Source organism: Moschus berezovskii, chromosome 27 (genome assembly GCF_049115385.1).
Source record: "Moschus berezovskii isolate FMDL1 chromosome 27, NW_MosBer_1.0, whole genome shotgun sequence".
Lineage (NCBI taxonomy): Eukaryota > Metazoa > Chordata > Mammalia > Artiodactyla > Moschidae > Moschus > Moschus berezovskii.
Window position 1 is genome coordinate 4,446,234 of NC_142486.1, and position 20,114 is coordinate 4,466,347.

At 47.3% G+C, this 20,114-nt stretch overlaps 1 protein-coding gene across 3 annotated transcripts in view; it reads left to right on the plus strand.

The window, feature by feature from the left end:
- Positions 1-20,114, plus strand: part of LMTK2 (lemur tail kinase 2) — a 75,102-nt gene that overhangs the window by 20,317 nt on the left and 34,671 nt on the right. For all 3 annotated transcript variants that reach the window (XM_055410307.2, XM_055410308.2, XM_088833165.1), the window contains exons 2-6: positions 5,137-5,261; positions 8,348-8,492; positions 10,438-10,511; positions 10,930-11,048; positions 14,675-14,762. In XM_055410307.2, the coding sequence (XP_055266282.2) occupies positions 5,137-5,261; positions 8,348-8,492; positions 10,438-10,511; positions 10,930-11,048; positions 14,675-14,762 (551 nt within the window). The remainder of the gene's footprint in view (positions 1-5,136; positions 5,262-8,347; positions 8,493-10,437; positions 10,512-10,929; positions 11,049-14,674; positions 14,763-20,114) is intronic.

Here is a 20,114-nt window from a genome sequence, read left to right on the forward strand (position 1 = left end):
GTTGTCCCCTTCTCCTCCTGCCTTTAATCTTTGCCAGCATCAGGGTCTTTTCCAATGAGTCAGTTCTCCGCATCAGGTGGCCAGAGTATTGGAGTTTCAGCTTCAGCATCAGTCCTTCCAATGAATATTCAGGATTGATTTCCTTTAGGATGGACTGGTTGGATCTCCTTGCAGTCCAGGGTACTCTCAAGAGTCTTCTCCAACACCACAGTTCCAAAGCATCAATTCTTCAGTACTCAGCTTTCTTTATAGTCCAACTCTCACATCCATACATGACTACTGGAAAAACTGAAGCTTTGACTAGATGGACCTTTGTTGGCAAAGTAATGTCTCTGCTTTTTAATATGCTGTCTTGGTTGGTCATAGCTTTTCTTCTAAGGAGCAAGCATCTTTTAATTTCAGGGCTGCAGTCAGCACCTGCAGTGATTTTGGAGCCCCCCAAAATAAAGTCTGTCACTGTTTCCATTGTTTCCCCATCTATTTGCCATGAAGTGATGGGACCGGATGCCATGATCTTCGTTTTCTGAATGTTAAGTTTTAAGCCAACTTTTTCACTCTGCTCTTTCACTTTCATCAAGAGGCTCTTCAGTTCCTCTTCGCTTTCTGCCGTAAGGGTAGTGTCATCTGCCTATCTGAGGTTATTGATGTTTCTCCCGGCAATCTTAATTCCAGCTTGTGCGGGTGTTGGAGCGAATGTTGGCAGGTCTCTAAGTAGCTTCATGATAGGGACTGGTGGCTAGAGGAAGGAACCGTGTGACTGGAGAATTTGAAGCTTCAGTCTCACCCTTTATGACTTGAACCCCTGAGCAACCGAATAGTAAATAGGAGGCAGTTTTCTTTGTAAAAGCATATCAGCTGGTAACCGAAGAGGGAGTGACAGACTGAGAAGGTCAGCATGCTGCAGTCCCCTGGGCGTCTGGACACTGGTCATCATTTCTATCTGTGACCCTTGAAAATTTTTAATTTAATTTGAAAATGGATTCACAGGTGACTCTTCAGTTGATTATGCATATATTCAAGTTCTGATGGAGGTTCTAGGCAGGGCTTTATTATGGTGGAATTAATGATCGGGTAGCACACCTCACTTATTCTGAGTCATTACTGAGAAATCTCGTTCCTCAGATTACCTGTCTGTAAAACAGATAATATGCACCTACCTCTTTGAGTCTCTCAAGTTTTCTAACTTATTAAATCAAGTGCTGGATAGATATCTATTAAAATGGTTTGGAAACTAAAATGAAAACTTATACCAGCTGTACCTTTGAGATGCTGTGTGTTTTTGCATCGGAGTCTTGGGGAGGCGTATGAAGCACCCCAAACCTCTCGTTATCCTTGTTCCCAGTTTGTAATCAGCCAGGCGGCCTCCATGTGCGGAGGAGACACTCCTGTCATTATTGATGTTTTTCCTTAGGCAATGATTGGTTTGACTTACACGTTTCTGAATGCTGCAGCCTGAGAATGTCAAAGGAAAGCTTTCTTTTCTTCACAGTTGAAACCTGCTTAACTGTTGCAACCAGGAACCTTCCAGGGGCCTGGTTTGTAGTCTGACCATGGGGGCCATGGGGGATTTCCTTGTAGTTCCTCACATCTAGAATTTGCTTCCTCTCTGCGGTTTGTGCAAACCCAGCTCACCTTGCAGCCCACGGGAGGCTGGTTTGATTTCTTCATTTTATGCAAGTTCTCCTTTTTTGTATGGACGTTTTCTTTGTTGATATACAGACCTTTTTTTCTCTCTTTTAAAATCACAATACTTTGGGTCAATTGAAAGGAAAATGCTGTCAATGAAATAGTTTTTAGAAGTAAAGCTGTGAAAATTTCTGCTCGAGGCTACCTAGTAAATTTTTCAGATTATTGATTTAGAATCCTCTGAGTGGGCCTGGCTGACACTGAAGTGAAGTAGACTTGTGTGCATTGAAGAAGTCGGAGTCCAGCAGAGCAGAGGCCCCTGCAGTGTCTTTTTAAAAAATTGTATTTATTTTTAATTAGGGGATAATTGCTTTACAATCCTGTGTTGGTTTCTGCCAGGCATCAGCATGAATCAGCCGTAGGTATGTGTTTGAGCTCCCTCCCTGCAGTGTCATAACAGAAACAAATACGTTATCATGGACAGGCAAAACTTAGCAGAACTAGTTATTTTTAACACAGGTATGACTTTTCATGCCTACCTGATGACTCAGAGGAGATAGTTTTATGAATCAGATCATTGAGCTGGCCCTCAGGCAGTTTTGACCGAATGTTATGATAGGTGGTAATGATGAAAAGGATGAAAAGAGAGGGAAAAGTTGTTTACTGTTCACTCTGTGGAGTTTGGAGGGGAGCCCCCAAATTGTGAACTGCACTAGTTATAGTGAGAGGCTTCTGTCTGAAGCACTTAGGTTAGGCTGTTTTTGAATGTTAAAAACAGTGAGACAGAGCAATGTGATATTGAGGGAATTGGGGCGGATGGGAGGCCTGGTATCCAGCACCCTAGACCCAGAGTCTGGCCTGCCACCTTCTCACCTCGTTTTCTTGGGCACATTGGTGGCTTTGTTTGTGACATAGAACTGGTGTCCTGATGATCAGATGAAAATAGTACTTATCCTTTGTGAAATCTCAGATGTGACCAATTATAACATTCCCTTATTTTTCTGCCATTAAGAAAGAAGAAATGCTGCCAGTGAAAACCGCTTCCTCTCAAGCGTAAAATACCCCTAACATGTGGCGATCTTAAACCGCAGAGGGCAAACCACGTCTTAAAAGATCAGTGAGATACAGCGTATAGGAAAGTGCTTTGCCACGTAAGCCTCAGGAGTGGTCTTTGACCCTTATTGTATGAGTTGGGGAATGAGACGGTTCTGAGAACCAATACCAGTGGGCAGCACAGGCCAAGCTGGGTCTTGGTTCCTAGAAGGCTGGCCCTCCGGCTCGGGCTTCTCGCTTAGCTCGTTTTCCCAGGTGGACGTCAGTGTCCCTAGTTGGAGAATTCTGTGGTCTTCCTTGTTCATGTGTGGATTTCCCTCTGTATTCAGTTCTGTTGGTCTAGAGCCTGTAGCTTCTAGACAGCCCTTGGTTAACCGTATTGTTTGAGGAGGGAAGGCTGCGGTGGAGCCCGAACGCCCGGAACACAGCAGGCTCCACAGTGCCCTCCCTCACATAGCGCTTCTGTTGCTGGGAAGGACTGCAGCCGTGCGTCGGTGAGCGGGCCTCTGCGCTCAGAGAAGCCGCGTGATGTCCCAGTGTGTGTCTCACTCACACAGCAGCACGCTCAGTGTCTGCTCATGCGCTGTCGTCTCGTTTAAGGAAAGCAGTGGCATCGCTCCTGCACTTGTCTCCAGGCTTCCTCCTTGTACCTTTGAACACATAATTAGCCGTAGGTGGAAAAGTTTGTTTCTGACTTTCCCGTGGCAATCGTTTCACAATATATACATATATCAAATTATCATGTTGTACACCTTAAACTTACACCGTGCTATATGTTATATCTCAAAGCACAAGAGAAAGGAAAGTATATTTCTTTGTAAAACACCAGTAGGTGAAACTGAAAAATTTGCTCTAACAAAAAATAGAAAGGTTCAGAGTAAGCCTACTTGAATAAGATGATGTCTAGCTAACTGAGTCTTTGCTGAAAGTGAGCTGTCAGAGTCTTTATGCTCCCAACAGGGGTTGCAGCCTTCTTTTTCGTGGCTCACATGCAGTGTCTGTCGCAGATTCTTTTTGATACAGCCTTTTAAGGATGTGGAAGTTATTCTGAGCTGTCCCTCACCCCCAAGTAAAACTGGTCACGGGCTGTAGTCACAGGGGTGTTGTTTCCAGTTTCTCTGTCATGACCGGGGCTCCTTGGAGAAGTGACTGATTCTAAAGCCAGAAGCGGGAAAATACAAGAGGAGCCTGGCGCCTCCTGTAGCACCAGAGTGAGGACGTGTTGGAGGAAAAAAACAGAGGGGGCATGTCTGAAGGACCCAGGCATCAGCTCGAAAGCGCTCCCGCGGGGCCAAAGCCGGGACAGGCCGAGCTGCAGTCCGGAGAACAATGGATCATCACCCCAAGTGTGGAACAGAGGAAATGTCTATGAGTTCATAACTTTATCAATGACTGAAAAGTGCAGGAAGAGGGACAGCTCTCTTTTACAGGAGCATCCCAAGTAACATGTGTTTAAGGACTAAGGGAAATAGAAAAATCACCATTAGAGCATCACAGTGTGTAGGTTTCCAGAGACCCAGTGTGTGGGCTTAGCCTCAGAGCACGTCCTCCTGGTTATCAGCGACTGTAGTCATTTCAATCTGTCCCTGCACATCCAGTAACACTGCTCCCTCCAGGAAGCACAGCTAAATTCCCCTCCCCGACGTGTGCCCTGGACTCCGTTGACTGGCTTCTGAAGAGAGGAACATGCAAAGGGAAGAGGAGACTCTTCACCGTGATGGTCTCTACCAGGGACCCTGGGACCCGGCTTCACGTAACTGGTAGTGAGTCCTGCCAACATCATGTACCCCAGATGCGATGTCATGGGAAGGACATTTCACCCGGCCGCATTCTAGATTCTTCTCACATACTTGTAACCTCAGTCCAGTTCTGAGAAAACATCAGGCAACCCCAGTTGAGGGGTAGTCTGCAAAGTCACTGACAGATATTCTTCCGAAGCGTCACAGTTGTAAAGCATGGACAGAGACTGCAGAGGTTGGATGAGACTAGGGCCGTGATGAGTAACTGGAGCATCAGTGGCCCCGGTTGAATCCTGGCAAAGAAAAAGGGTGTTGATGGAAAAACTGTCAAAGTCCAGGTACGGTTGGGGGTTCAGCTGGCGGTGTAGTTTGTGTGTCGTTGTCTTAGCTCTGATAAACGTGCTGTGTAAGATGCTCAGGCTAGTGGGAGCTGGGGGAGCGTGTACAGGTGCGCTCTGTCTTGCCTCTAACTCTGTTGTCAATCTAAAATCGTTTCCAAATCAGAAGTTAAAAAAAAGACTCTGACTTCTTATCCTAGGTTGGTCATCAGCTTTATCTTGAGCATTTGAGAATTATTTTACTAACTGTGATATTATTTATCCCATATTATTAATGGGATATTATTTATCCCATTTATATCTGGCAGAAAATATATTGATTCGCTTATTACAGTCAATTTTGGAATGCCTGTGTTAACATTGTTTATTTCTCTTTCCAGGGGAGGCACCTGTTGCAGAAATTTCCACGTCTTTTGTGATCCTCTCTGTGGGCAGTTTAATGATATTAATAGTGTTAATTGCAAACTGTGTATCCTGCTGTAAGGACCCGGAAATAGACTTTAAGGTGAGCACAGATGGGAGGGACTTTTAAAGTCATCCCCTGATACGTTTATCAATAGAATGGCTGTATATCATGGTCCCTGGGGAACAGAGGTGGCAATTTTTTTTTCTTTTTCCTGAAGGGGCCAGATAGTAACTATTAAAGTGAAATAAAGAGCTGTTGTAGATAGTAAGTACTGTGGGCCGTGCAGTCTCGGTCAAGGCTGCTTAGCTCTCACCTCTGTCGTTGTGGCCACGTGAGCCCCAGACAGCATGGAAGCAAATGGTCACTTCTGTGTGTGGGTGAATCTTCATGCACAGTGCAGTAGGCCATCTGCATTTGGCCCCCTGGCGGCAGGTGCCAGCTTGGCCTCAGAGCCTCGTGGACGGTAACCACCCACCTGTTTTAATGGAAGTTTTGCTGAGTGAGGAATAAGGAACGGTGATTCAGTTCACGTGCTGTAAAGCCTGTAGGGAGAAGCAGGCTGGTTTTGATTCTTTTTCTAAACTTGTAAGTGCTGGTGAATTTGTGGTTGTTGAATCACGGAAGCCAGGGGATCCCCCAGTGCCTTTTGTCAGGAGCAGCATCTTTCAGTTTACCTCAAGCCCTGAGCTCCCTGAGGAGCAGGAAAGAGCTGTGCTGGTAATAAAGCTGGCCCAGAGTGGGAGGTGGTGGTGGGGGGTGTGTGTGTGATAATACAGAGGGGCTGGCGTGGTGGCTTCTGGGTGGAGTCTGCTGGAAACCAGCTGGGATGTCCTCTCTGGAACTTGAAGCTGGTGTGCTTCAGTGAAGACCTATTAAAACGGTATATGTGAAAGAAGGGGGAAAGAGGGATGTGTGAGCAGAGAAGATGGCCCTGCAGGTGGAGCTTTAGTGCCTGACGACAGTCGTGGGGCTGTACCACGAGCCCTGAGCACTGAGGTTCAAGTCAGGGGGGAGCCTTTTCTGTGGACACGTGGACCTTATTTCTCCAGCCTCACACCTGTTTCCGTTGTGTGCCCCCTTTACCTTGGGTCTGGTGGCAGCTCTGAGGGAGGAAGATGTGCTGTCCCTTTGGCTGGACGCCAGTGTTACACATGTTGAGGGGAGAGGAAGGCTGCAGGGGGCTGGAGGAAAACTCCATAGCATGGGTCGTTGTCTCTAGAAGACTCCCCGCCCAGAGGACGTGAGTGCCGAGGCCCTGGAATCAGTGTAGACCTGTCTGGGGGGCCCTGGTGACTGCCCCGCCTGGGGGCTCTGTGGCGGGCAGGCTCAGTCTCGCTGAGGGGCCGTGCACAGACACCTGGCCCTTTGGGGACAGACGTAAAGGCTGATCAGTATTTCTGAAACTGAAAGCCAGTCTCTCTCACGTCACGAGACCTCGCTCTTGCTTGAACCGTTCTTACCCCCCTGACACTCATGTGGGCCCAGGGCGTCCGTGACGACGCAGACTCAGGGAGTGGGTGTGTTTATCGGGCTTCCCCAGGTGACTGCTGCAGCGGCTCAGGGCCCACACTGGACAGAGGCCCCTCCCAGCTCCAGACTGTGTAACGGAAGGAGGGAGTCGCCGTCTAGCACTCGTGGCTCTCCTTTAGGCTTAGAGGGGTGGCGTTCCAGAGCTGGCCGGCCCCTGGGAAGTCGTTTACCGACCAGGAGGCTGCAGCCTGGTCAAGTCAGTGGCCTGCTGGAGAGGGTCCAGGCAGTGGCGTGACCCAGTGTCCCCTCACGGCCCCATCGCTTTTGCTGTTATGCTGTGTTACCTCTCTCAGTCTTTAGAATTACCTACTGCCTAGTGGTATATCATGTGCTGCCCAGGTTAGGAGTGATGGACGAAGTCTTTTCTTAAACAAGAGAACCTTGAGGAATGTCCAAAGGGGAAACCAGGTGAAGCTCTTCTGTTTAGGGGTGACCTCACAGATTGAAGTTTCCTCCTCTCCCCTTCCCCGTAGACAGCAATAGCGTCCTAATGCATCTGGCAACACCGATGACAGGCATGAGAACATAAAATGTTACACCAGCGACATCCATCCTCACACCCGCCAGCTTCTCCCGTGCACGGGTGGGGTTGAGGGAGGGGTCGAGGGAGGGGTCGAGGGTCGCGTAGAGGGCTGGAACACAGTCTCATTCGGCTTCTGTCATGGCGCCTGGTGGGGTAATGCTCGTTAATTATCTGAATGAATGACCCTGATAGTTGTCTGTATCTATGTTAAATTAACACGGACACCAAGACAGGCCCAGCTCACTGAATGATGATAGCAGGAGTCAGGGTAGCTTTCTGCTGGACAGAGTCACTTAAATGGGTTCTGCAGCTCGGTTGGTGCAGCCTCCATTTTAAAGTCGCCCTCTTTAGAAAGCCAGATGTTCTTAGAATGTTTATTGCACTTATATGCCTCAGAGTTTAATACTGATCTTCACGGTTCAGATCCTGATGGTTTTTCTACCTAGTTTAGTGTGTTCATGCATCGTTACTCTTGCCAGAGGAATAGGACTCACTTAAAAATATCTTTTCTGTGTCTTGTAACTGTCTTTATTTTGATTGAAATCACAAGAAACCAGAAATACATATACAATTGAAAAATAAATGTTTTGATTCAGTATGCAAAGAGATCTGTGAAAGTGAATAATAGTAGTAAAAAGAATGCCTTAAACTGACCCAGGTTCAATCCCTGGGTTGGGAAGATCCCTTGGAGAAGAATATGGCAAGCCCACTCCAGTGTTCTTGCCTGGGGAATTCCACGGACAGAGGAGCCTGGCTTGCCCCAGTCTTTGGGGTCATAAAGAGTTGGACATGGCTGACTAAAACTTTCATAGTAACTTAAAATTCAAATATTGAGCCTGGAAATTTTAAGTTCTAGGGGTCATTTTAGAAAATTTTGCATTTAACTTCAAGTTGATCAGTTTAAAAAGTTACATATGATATAATTGATTTTCAGATCTTATTCTGTTTAGAGTCACAGAACACAATTACTTATGCTTTTTGCTTGAAGGCAATATGAATTGGGAAAAAAATTATGGCGGGGTGTTCCCAATGAGTGAATAAATGTTTACGTCTTACGTGTTAGCATGTATGTTTGGTATTTGCTCTCAAGCTGGTTTACATTAGATACAGCATCGCTCTTCCTTTGCTTTAGGAATTTGAAGATAATTTTGATGACGAGATTGATTTTACACCACCAGCAGAAGACACTCCCTCTGCCCAGTCTCCAGCAGAAGTTTTCACACTTTCAGTACCAACTGTCTCACTACCAGCTCCGTCACAGTTCCAGCCTTCTGTAGGTAAGACCTTCCGTTCTGATGTCATGTTTCCATGAATAACTTCTGAGTCCTGAGAAAGGAAGCCTTGCTACTAATCATAAAATGATTGGACTGTGGGTCTCCTCTGCTTGCTAATTTCTCTGCCTTCTGCTCTTTGGTGAAGCTCAGTTCTGGCGGTCAGACTTAAGTTCATTGACGTTTCCGTTTGTTTCTCTCTTCCTGCTCCTCAGACTGTATAATATTTGACCTGTCTTCAAGTTTACTGATTATCCGAAATCTGTTGTTGAACCCCTCTTGTGAATTTTTGTTTTTCCAGTTCTTGCACTTTCAGCTCTAAAACTCTATTTGGCTCCTTTTAATAATTTCTCTCACTTTATTGGTCTTCTTTCAATTTCCTGTGGTTCTTTGCCTGTGGTTTCCTTTAGCCCTTTCAGCATGTTTAGGACATGCTTGTCCAGTAAGGCCAGTGTCTGTTTTCTCAGGGACACTTTCTTTTAAATTTCCTTTATAACAGTTCATTTACCATTATTTATTGTTCTTTATTTGTTTTGCAATTTTCTGTTGAAAACTGGCTATTTTTAATAACATGATATGCAGAGAAAAAAAAAAGGAAACAAGGAACAGATGCTGTCTAGGTCCTGACAGCCTGACTCTGTGCCAGGGCAGGTGCCCAGCCTGGCCTCTGACAGCTCTGCCTTAGCCTTAAGTTCCTTCCAGAGGTGACACCTCTGTTCTTGGGTCTCTTCTGGGCAGATGTCCTTCCCTGAGGATGCACATGGCTCTCTAGGTTACCCTGTATGTGTAATAATAGCTTTTTAAAAAGAGCTCCTACCCCCCCACCCCAATTTTCACTGAGCTTTTCCGCTGAAGCTTCAGCCTGTTTATTGTTGCCTCAGTTGTTTTCTGCCCCAGGTGGCAGCGCTTTGTCCACCTGGCTTTCGTTGTTTTGAGGCACATGAAGCCTCCCCGTCCTGATAGAGCCCAGTTCAGTGGAAGAAGGGACACCCCTGCAGCAGGCCTTCTGGGAAGCCCCGATCAGGTCAAGAGAAATGCAGTTCCTGGGGAAGGAGGGCACTCTGCTCCCTCTGGGACCAGCACCCACTCTGGCACATGGCTTGTTTTTAAGATGTGCTGTGAGGGAGGTGGGATGTGGGTGAATGAAAGGCCACAAAGAAATTCTCCCTTTTTCAGTGGCCTTTCTCCTGGTTCCCTTTGATTGCTCTAAACCTTCACCGTCTTACAGAGTTCTCATGAGGTGGAGTTTGTGACAAAAGTTTCAGTGTTTCCAGAGAGGAACAGTCTAGAGATCCCTACTCCCCACCCCACCCCCAACCCCTGTAAAAATAAAGACTAAGTGAAGGCCAGTGAGTGGTGGTGACCGGTGGTTACAGTAGGGCTGTTGATCGGAGTCTTTGGTGCTGGAGCTCAGAGTCAGGGCAGGATACACTTTCACAAATACTGTCAGTTTTAAAAAATTTCTTTTTTTTATAATTTTGTTTACTTATGTTTTGGCTCTGACAGGCCTTTGTTGCCGGGCGTAGGCTCTTCTCTCGTTGCCGCAAGCAAGGGCCTCTCTGGTTGCAGCGCTGGGGCTTCTCATGGCGGTGGCGTCTCTTGTTGCAGAGCACAGGCTCCGGGGTGTGCGGGCTTCAGCAGCTCTGCTGGGAGGGCTCAGTAGTTGCAGTTCCAGGGCCCTGGAGCACAGGCTCGATAGTTGTGGCTCATGGACTTGGTTGCTTCGCAGCATGTGGGATCTTTCCAGATCGGGGATTGAACCTGTGTCTCCTGCGTTAGCAGACAGAGTCTTTACTGCTGAGCCATCAGAGAAACCCTTAAGTATTTATTTCTATCTTTATTATCACAAACATCAAATTTATATTAGCATTTGTACTTTATAGGTTATATACTTATTATGTATTTTCGTTAAATACTTACCTTTATTTCTTAAATCTTCTTTTTCCTACAGAAGGTTTGAAGTCCCAAGTTGCCCGCCACAGTCTGAACTACATACAGGAAATTGGGAATGGCTGGTTTGGAAAGGTAAAGTCTGCTTACCTTCATTTTTTCCCTCCTGTTACACTGTTAGAATGCAAAGCTGCTTAAGTCTTACTGTGCGTGACATTGCACATCTCTCTACACACTGTGGCACCGATTGAATTTCTCCGTTGGCCCCTGAAACCATGTGGGAGTGTGAGCATCAGCGCTTCTGGTTGTGTGAGTTTCCCCAAGAAGACCTTTTGTTTCTTTATCAGAGCCTTTTCTAATTGTTGGCATAAGAGTGATGAGAACGGAAAAGAGATGGGAATTTTAGAAGCTTTTCATCCTCCTCCAGTTATTTGTTTGTCCTGCTTCCCCCACTACCCCTTATGACACTTAGAGCACGTTTTTGTGGGTGGATAGCGTGGTCATCATGGAAACCGTTGTGAAGAACTGTGCTGTTTCTCACCTTTGAGTTTAGGTGCTCCTTGGAGAGGTCTACACAGGCACCAGTGTAGCGAGAGTCATCGTGAAGGAGCTGAAGGCAAGCGCAAGCCCAAAGGAGCAAGACATGTTTTTGAAACATGGAGAACCATACTAGTAAGTAAAGCATAGCATATGTTTTTAAATGTGGTCTGTTGAAAATCAGGTGTTTAAAACCACTTTGAGATTTCTGGTTGTAAAATACACAGTTTAAATAAGATCCAGAGTCTCATAGCACAAGACCCAATATGCCCAGGTTTCAATCGAAATTACTTCTCTTTCCAAGAACCAAGAGAACTCAGCACAAGTAAGAAAAGGCAGCAGATGGTGGGAATGTAAATTAGTGCAGTCACTATGGAAAACAGTATGGAGATTCCTGAAAAAACTAAAAATAGAGCTACCATATGATCCAGCAGTCTCACCCCTGGGCATATATCTGGACAAAACTGTAATTCAAAAAGGTACATGTACCCGCAGCCTAAGTGTTCATAGATGATCGGGTAAAGAAGAAGGGGTAACGTACAGTCCATACAGTGAAGACTACTCAGCCGTAAAGAGGAGTGAGATAATGCCATTCGCAGCAAGTCAGACAGAGAAAGACAGATACCGTCTGACGTCACTTACCTGTGGAGTTTAAACGATGACACAAATGAACGTAGCTACAAAACAGAAAGGGAGTCTCAGACATAGAGAACAGACGTGCGGTTGCCGCGTGGGAGGGGGACTGAGGGAAGGCCGGGTGGGAGTTGGGGACTCGCAGATGCACGGTATGGTGTAGAGAACGGAGAAGCGTCCAGGTCGAGCTGTTGCCGCACAGGAACCTGCATTCAGTATCCTGAGACAAATCACAATGGGAAAGAATATGAAGAAGCGTGTGCTTCTGTGAAACGGAACCATTGTGATGCACAGCAAACGTTAGCGTTGACGATTGGCTGTGCATCAGTAAAACAGACTCGACGGGCAGCGCAGACCAGCGCTGTGATGGGGGTGCCTGGCGCCCGGTGAGGACCGTAACACAGCTGCTGCAGACAGGCGGCAGCGCGCAGGGGAAGCACAGCGCCCTGGGAACACATGGAAACAGGTAGAGCCCCAGCAGAGACAGAAACGACAGCAAGGAGACCCGAGTGCACCCTTCAGAACCGAAAAAACAGTAATCAAAGTACAAACTCAAGGGATAACTTCAACAGCAGAGTGGAGAGGTCAAAGGAGAAAAATCAGTGACGCTGAAGATAAATATTTATCGCCCAATTCATGCAGCAAAAAGAAAATATGTTTAAAAAAATGAAAAGTGCCTCAAGGTCTTGGGGGAACTTGAACAAAAGATCACGACGTCCCAGATTGAAGGGAGATAGAAGGTGGCTTAAAAAGATGTTTGAAGAAGTATTCACTGAAAACTTCCACATTTTGCAAAGACAAACCTACAGATTCAAGAAATGGAGCAAATCTCAAACAGGATAAACCCAAAGAAATGTGTGCCAACACACATCATAGTCAAATGTCTGAAAACAAAAGACACAAAGTCTCAAAAGCAGGGACAGGGAAGCACCATCTTACCTATGGGGTCGGATTACATTAGAAAAGGGGAGTCTCAAATCCATAATCTCAGCTCATATGTCGGGACCCGGAAAAAAGAGCAAAATGAACTCAACGCAAGCAGCAGTAGATATTAAAGAAAAGAGCAGAAAACAGAAAGACAGTAGATAAAAATCAGTGACACATAAAGCTGGCCCTTTGGAAAGACAGTAAAATTGAAAAACCTCTAACAACACTGACAGAGAACAGAAGAGAGAGAACACACAGGTTCCTAATACCAGGAATGAAAGCCACCCTACAGACATCATGAGGATAGAACGGGACCAGCAGCTCTACTGTGTCTGTCTGACAACTTAGATGAGATGCACCAGTTCCTCAAAAAGCACAGACCGCCACAGCTCACTCAATATAAAATAGGTTATTTGAGTAGAATTATTAAAGAAATGGAGTTTGAAACCTAAAAACTCTCCAAAAGAATCTCTGGGGTTAGACAGTTTGACCAGAGAATTCTTCAAAGTAGGTGAAGATGGTACAGTCACTGCAGATTAGTTAGACACTTTGTTAAAAAACTAAATATACACTTAACCACCATATGTATCAGTCACAGTTCTCCAGAGAAACACGAGCTGGTAGGATCTGTAGATAGATGGACAGGTAGATAGACGGAGGGATGGATAGGTAGGTAGATAAAGAGATAGATGGGTAGGTAGGTCGGTCGACAGATGAATGTATAGGTAGGTAATTTATTTTAAGGAAATGGCTCATGCAGTTACGGAGTCTGGCGAGTCCTCAGGGTAGGGCCAGCAGGCTGGAGACAAGGAGCAGAGCCACTGTTACGGTTGAGGTGTGGAGACCGTCTGCTCACAGTATCCTTCTTCACTGGGGTAGGCTGGTCTTTGTTCTGTTAAGGTCTTCACCTGTTGGACGAGGCCCACCCACGTTATGGAGCACTGTCTGCTTTTACTGAAAGTCAACTGAGTTAACGATTGTCTCATCCCAAAACGCCCTCACAGAAGTGTCCAGAATAACGTTTGACCAAATATCTGTGGTACTGTGGCCCAGCCAAGTTGACACAAAATTAACTATCACATCCTATAATCTAGCTGTTGCACTCCTAGGCATTTATCTCAGAGAACTTATTTCCACACAAAATCTCTTGCATGATTGTTTATAGCAGCTTTATTTATAATAGCCTCAAACTGGGAAAACTAAAATGCCATCCCTAGGTGACTGGTTTGGACAAGCTGTGGTCCATCCAACCTATGGAATTCTGCTCAGCGGTAAATGAGAAGGGACCCCTGATGTAGGCAGCAACTTGGGTAATCCTAAAAGCATTATGTTGAGTGAAAAAATCAACCTCAGAAGGCCACACACTGTGTGATTTCATTTACATAATCTTCTCACAATGAGACATGTGGGAAAGGAGACCAGATTAGTGGTTGCCAGGGCCGAGGGATGGTTGGTGGGGGTTGTTGGGGTGTGACCGTGGAGGGTGGCACGGAGAGCTTCATGGGGGGAGGGGAGTCAGTTGCGTATTTCCATTGTGTAGTGATCGCATGAATCTACACACTTGGCACCAGGACCCAGGCGCACACAGAACACTGCACCCTAGCGTCAGTGCCCTAGTTTCAGGATTGCATTGTGTTTGTGTTCGGTGTCACCAGGAAGGAAAACTGGGCAAAGGGAGCCTGGGACCTCTTCGTACTGTCTTTGCAACTTACTCTTATTTCATTATTGTCTTCAAAATAAAGATAAAACAAAACATTTTGGCATATCTTTTTTTTTAGCTTTGTTTTAGACAACATATTTTTCAAAAATGTTTGCATATACAATGATTTATAAAAACAGTATATGAGCTAGCTAGCCTAAGAAGTAACTGAGTTACTTAACATGTAGATTGAAATGCTTATTGAATATAGTCTGCTTCCTTTTAAATGCTGCTTCAAAATGATAGCTGTAAAGTTAAATTACCAGAGTTAAAAGAGTCTGATGATAGAAGTTGTTTTAATTTGTGAAAATGTTCACCTGCTTGCCTTTGAATTATTTAATCAATACATAACTTAGAATGCATCTGTTAAATATAATCTTCTGGTGCACTTTCAGTTGATCGTATTTAAATCATTAAGAATGTTCAATTGGGGGTTACTGTTTGAACAGTTTTACTGGCCTGCTCCCTCATGAACACTGCTGTGACTTTTATTTTTTACCAGTATCCTTCAGCATCCAAATGTCCTCCAGTGTGTCGGACAGTGTGTAGAAGCAATCCCTTATCTTCTGGTGTTCGAGTTCTGTGACCTGGTAAGTTTCTAGTACAAGTTCAAGGTCACGTATTCAGAAGTTTTTACCAAAGTGTTTCTGGCAGATGGAAATGCTGGATGAGGGACAGCTTTCACTTCTGTTCCAAAGAAACATGATTAACAAACTGTATATATTCGCTTTTAGTGGATTATGTTGCAGTAAACTCTTCCCTGCCCTTGCCCCCAGCCCCAGTGACTGAGCACAGTGGTCCTCGTCGGCTCGGGGTCGGATGCAGCTCTCTTTCCAGCTACGTTCATCTCCACTCCAGGGTCAGCGTTTTATTCTATCGTAGCTGCTGCAGGAAATATGTACTCTGGTGATCAGTACAGTATGTCTGTGCGGATCTTTTGGGTCAAGTTTATGAGGCTGTTCAAATCTCCTGTTTCCTCATTTGTGGAGAGGGGGCAAGAACAGAGGGAGCCTGGGTCAGTTTTCTATGAGGTATTGAGAGGCCTGTTAAAATCTTCTGATTATGTATTTTCCTTCTTTTTTCCTTATGGTTCTAGTTATTCTGTTTCGTACATTTTGATACCTACTGTGTCAGGGATACAGATTTAGAATAGATATAGCTTCTGGTAATTTGAAACTTTTATTATTATGAAGGGATGCTGTTTAAGATTAAAAGCATTACTGAGGATAAAGTCTTTGTAACAATATTAATATAACTATGCCAGCTTTCTTTTGGTTAGAGTTTGCCTTGTTTAGTTCTGCCAGTCCTCTGGCTGACATCTCTTGTAATTACCTTATTGTTAGAATTTTATTAGTCTGTCAGTCTTGGTCACTTAAAGTGGAACAGGTTGTCCATTTGTATTTATTGTACCTGCTGTGATGTTTAGAATGTTATCTGCCTATTTTTTATTGTTTTTCCTACCTGTTTCAACTTTCATTATTTGCTCTTTTTCTAGCCTTGGTTTACATTCTTAAAATTTTTTTGCTTCAGTTTTCCCCATCTCCTGTTGTAGATACTGTTTCTAATTTGGTATGTGGTTATACCAGAATTTGCAACATGCACCTTTAGGGTAACAAAGTTTAAAATTATCGGACTTAACTCTCCTCAGGAGACACTTCCTAGAGGCTCTCTCCATGTAAGGAAACCAGAGTTAATCTCACTTCTCTCTGTGCCCTCCCCACGGTTTCTCCCGTCATGGAGGCTGCCTCCTGATTGAACACTTGCTGCAGAAAGGAAGCTCCCTGCTCTCACGGGACCCAAAGAGAAAACTGGTCATTGTCCCATGGGTCTCCTGCTTAGAGGGAGCAGACATGTGACAATTGCCATTTAGCTGGATTATTTCATAGAGGTGTGAGAACAGAGAGGAAGGAGTTCCCAGTCGTGTTTCTGACAGTTTTATTACACAGTTGATTTTGGTTATCTCAGTTTTATCAGAGGTATGATATGCATAATCCTTGGTTATTATTAAATAAAATATGAAAATAACTCCTTCTAACCTAGCTCTGGGTGGCCAGTGTGACAGGTGACCAGGAAGCTCACCAAGGATGCATTTCCACGTGATGAGACAGGTCTGCTTGTCAAAGTTCTGCTTTTGTGAGACATTTAATGGTGTCTTTTTTGGGTCCCTAATTGGCTCCTGAGACTGATTATAAACAGCAATGGGAGCACTGTCTGTGAGTGAGCATAAGAGAAGCAAGTGGGAGTCACCATTTTCCTGAAATGGCACATTTGCAGGCTAATCGCGGTGGTTTATAAAACAGCTCATGTGCTTTGGCATTTTCTTACTCTTCACCCTGTCTGTGCATTCCTGAAAGTCTTCCTGGACAGTGCTGTTGTTTTTCCTGGAATAGTAAAAGCTTGATGTTTTCTTCTGAATGGGTTCAGGTGATAAGTTTAGTTTCATGTCTAGGACATATTCAAATAGTTGAGCACAGAGTCTCATTTTCATGCCCATGTTCATAGCAACATTATTCACAGTAGCCACGAGGCAGAAGCAGCCCAGAGATCCATCAGTGGACGAACAGATAAGGAAAATTGGGTCTGTCCATGAACTGGAATATTAGTCATAGAAAGAAAGGAAATTCTGACACCTGCTGCCATATGGATGAACCTTGAGGACATTATGCTCAGTGAAATAAGCTAGGTCACAAAAACATAAATACTGTGGGAGTCTACTTCCATGAGGTTCCCAGAGTGGTCCCCCCGGGATAAAGGTGGTAGGGTGGGTGCCAGGGGCTGGAGGAGTTGGTGTTTAGCAGGGAGCAGGGTCTGAGTTTGGGAAGATGAAGTCCTGAGGGTGGACGGGGGTAAGGGCTGCACAACAGTGTGGATGGACTTACTGCCGTGGAAGCGGACACTTAGAAGTGGTGGAGGGGGTAGCCTTACATTACGTGGTTTTTATCACACACACAAGACGTTGGTGATTACTTACTGTTACGTAAGGGGCTCTACCAGTGTTACCTACACCCGGCGGAGGCTGGTGTGCCCGTGGAAAGTCTGTCAATCAGCACTCAGAACGACCAGTCTTGTGTTAAGGAAAGGCCATTTACCTAGGGAGCCCCCAACCTTGCCCCTGCTGGGGTCACATCTATCTCCGAGGGCAGTTCCCTCCTCATCACCTCTGGACCCTAGTACCTGTCGGAGAGACCAGCTCCCCAGCAGCAGGGGCTGGGCCTCGCCAGGGGCACTGTGGTCAGGGTCTCGGGCTCAGTGTGCTCAGAGGCTGGGTGACAGAAATGCTCAACTCACATCGGCCCCGTGAGCCCTGGAGATTCCTGCCTGCCTGGACTGCAGGGATGTCCCCAGAGCACCCTGTAGCCCGGCTTCCCCCGAACCCCGCTCCCAGTCTGGGTGCCCCAGGACCCTCCCAGAAAGAGGCCAGCCTGAGCAGAGGTGCATCATCCGAGGCAGAGGCGCCCTCTGGCCAGGGTCCAGAGGACAGAGGCTGCCGGCCCAGGCTCGGGAACGAGTAGCTGCGGCCTCCGTGACAGGGGCCACTGTCTTCACAGGTTCTCAGCAGGTCAGAAGCTGACGCAGGCACGTTGGCCTCTTGCGTCGTCACCAGGCGGGGAGCATGCTCAGAGATACCATCTCTTGAGAAAGGAGAGAATGTTTCTGTACTTACTTAAGTCATTCCTCGTGAGATGGAATTACTGGTCTCTTTTTGAAAAACACTTTCTCTTAGAATTTTTATGAAAGCAAATAAAAAAGTCTGCAGGGTTTGGTAGCTGACCTGCAGCCACCGATGTGTCCTGCTGAGAGTGGGTGCAGTGCTCGTGGGTGGAGGGCTCAGCGCAGGGCGCCGTGTGGAACGCGTGGCCGCGGGGGCTGTGGTGCGCCCCGTGTGTGTCTGGGCAGGCGAAGGGAGTGTCTGGGGTCAGGATCACTCACTCAGCAAAAGTGTGTGAGTACCTGTTGGGAACTGAAGGTGGTGCCCCGCGCTCTGGGGAGCACGGCGAGCCACCCCCGTCCCGCCTTTTCCGCCCTTAGGGCCAGGCGGGCGTGCCTTCATACGCTTGTCCTGCCACCTGCTTGTGTCTCCCTGGAGAGGCCTTGACCTCATGAAGCCTCCATGTAGGCGTTTGTACAATGGGGACGACCCAGCCTCCCCCGTGGACTGCCCACCCATGAGGTGGTGAATACGAATTGCTGGGCACATAGTCAGTGCTCAGGAGATGGCAGTTACGTTCTTTCACTTTCCTTATTTTCTCAAGTTGATCGTAATTTAGTTTGGGTAGTTCTGTGTAGCAGTTCTAAGGCTCATTGGGGTAGGCTTCACAAAGAAGGTGGTGTTTGGTTTGTGTGTGGATGGATTTTGCTCAGCAAAGGGTCTCAAGGACACGTGAGCCAGGCAGGGGAGCTTGATGGTGTGCATGTGTGGGGTTCGGGGGGCCTGGGAACCGGTGGGCGAGAGCACCACTATTGGGGAGGCGGGTTGGCATCTGCTGGGAGGGATCGGTTGGGAAGGGAGTCGAACAGAGACCAACCACTGGGAGGTCAGGCTGAGGTGACAGAAGGAAGCAGGTTCCGCTCTGCTCCGTCTTGATTCTGGTGAGAGTCAGCAGTTTGGCCTCCGTACCCAGACCCCAAAGCAAAGATGTAAAGATGAGAGTCTTTCCTTGACCAGGGAGCATTCTTGGAGTCTAGGTAGACTTCCACGCGCTTATGGCCGTCTGGCTCCAGCAGCTCAGGAGAGGCTCCGGGGCTGACGGAAGCGTGGCCCCTGCCCGCTTGGGCGTGGGGGGCAGAGACAAGGCCCCAACGGTGCTGGGCCTCGTGCTGGGCACTGAGTCTTCCAAGCAGGCGGCCGCAGCTTCATTTTACGGATGAGAAGACCGCTGCAAGGGAGGAACAGGGCTCTGCCAGCCACGCTTTTCTCTGCCCAGGACCACGCTTTCTCCTCGCCTCCTCCTTGTCTGAGTCACGTGTTTGCCGTGGCGAAGCGGGGATTTTTACTGATGGCTTAATTTTATTTTACATACTTTTGTATCAGGTGGGGTCAATGCCTGTACACTTGTTTTCCATCAGCGGGAAGCCTCCCTGAATTGGCCTTTTGTACAGAAATGCCATGTCTTGTTCATGAATGAACTTGTAAGTCCACGCACGGGGACCCTTCCAGAAACACGGAGATGAGTGATGCGCCCTGTGCCTCAGGAGTGTGAGGAGAAGAGAGAGGGCATGGGCTTACGGTGGAGCAGAGGGGACGCATGGACAGTGTCCCCAACTCAGAGCCCGCAGAGGGGACACATGGACAGTGTCCCCAACTCAGAGCCCGCAGAGGGGATGCGTGGACAGTGTCCCCAACTCAGAGCCCGCAGAGGGGACACGTGGCCGAGCACCGACACGGTGTGATCAGACTTGGCAGTGGGGCGATGTGGGCGGCTAGTGAGGGATGCCGCATTCTCAGGGCCCAGCCAGCGGCCTCCTCCTCCCCAGCATGTGACTGCTGCCCTGGGCCCCGTGCTTCAGGCTTTCTCTGATTGTAGGTCCAGGACTTGGTGGTGGGTGGTGGTGGGCGTCTCGGGACAGAGCAGACTCCAGAATGAGGACTCTGGTTTTGGCTGGATGCCTTGGGGAAATGGAGATGCCAGTTCCTGAGCCGGAGCAGATCTTGGAGCTTTGCACTGTGTGCGTCGGGTTGGAGGTGCCTCTCGGGCATCCTGGGAAGGGTGTCGAGTGAGCAGCTGACAGATGAGCCTGGGGCTCGGGGGTGGGGGTCTGACCAGAGAAGTGTGTGAGAGATGATGTTCAGTGCCCGTGGGGTGATAGCGCACCCGGGAACAGGTGTCGCGGTGAGGAGGGACGGGGACCATGGACAGAGCCCTGGGTGTGCTGGCGCCTGTTGACCAGTGGGAGGGAGAAGGCTCCACACAGGGGCCCGGAAAGGAGAGACTGGGGAGCTC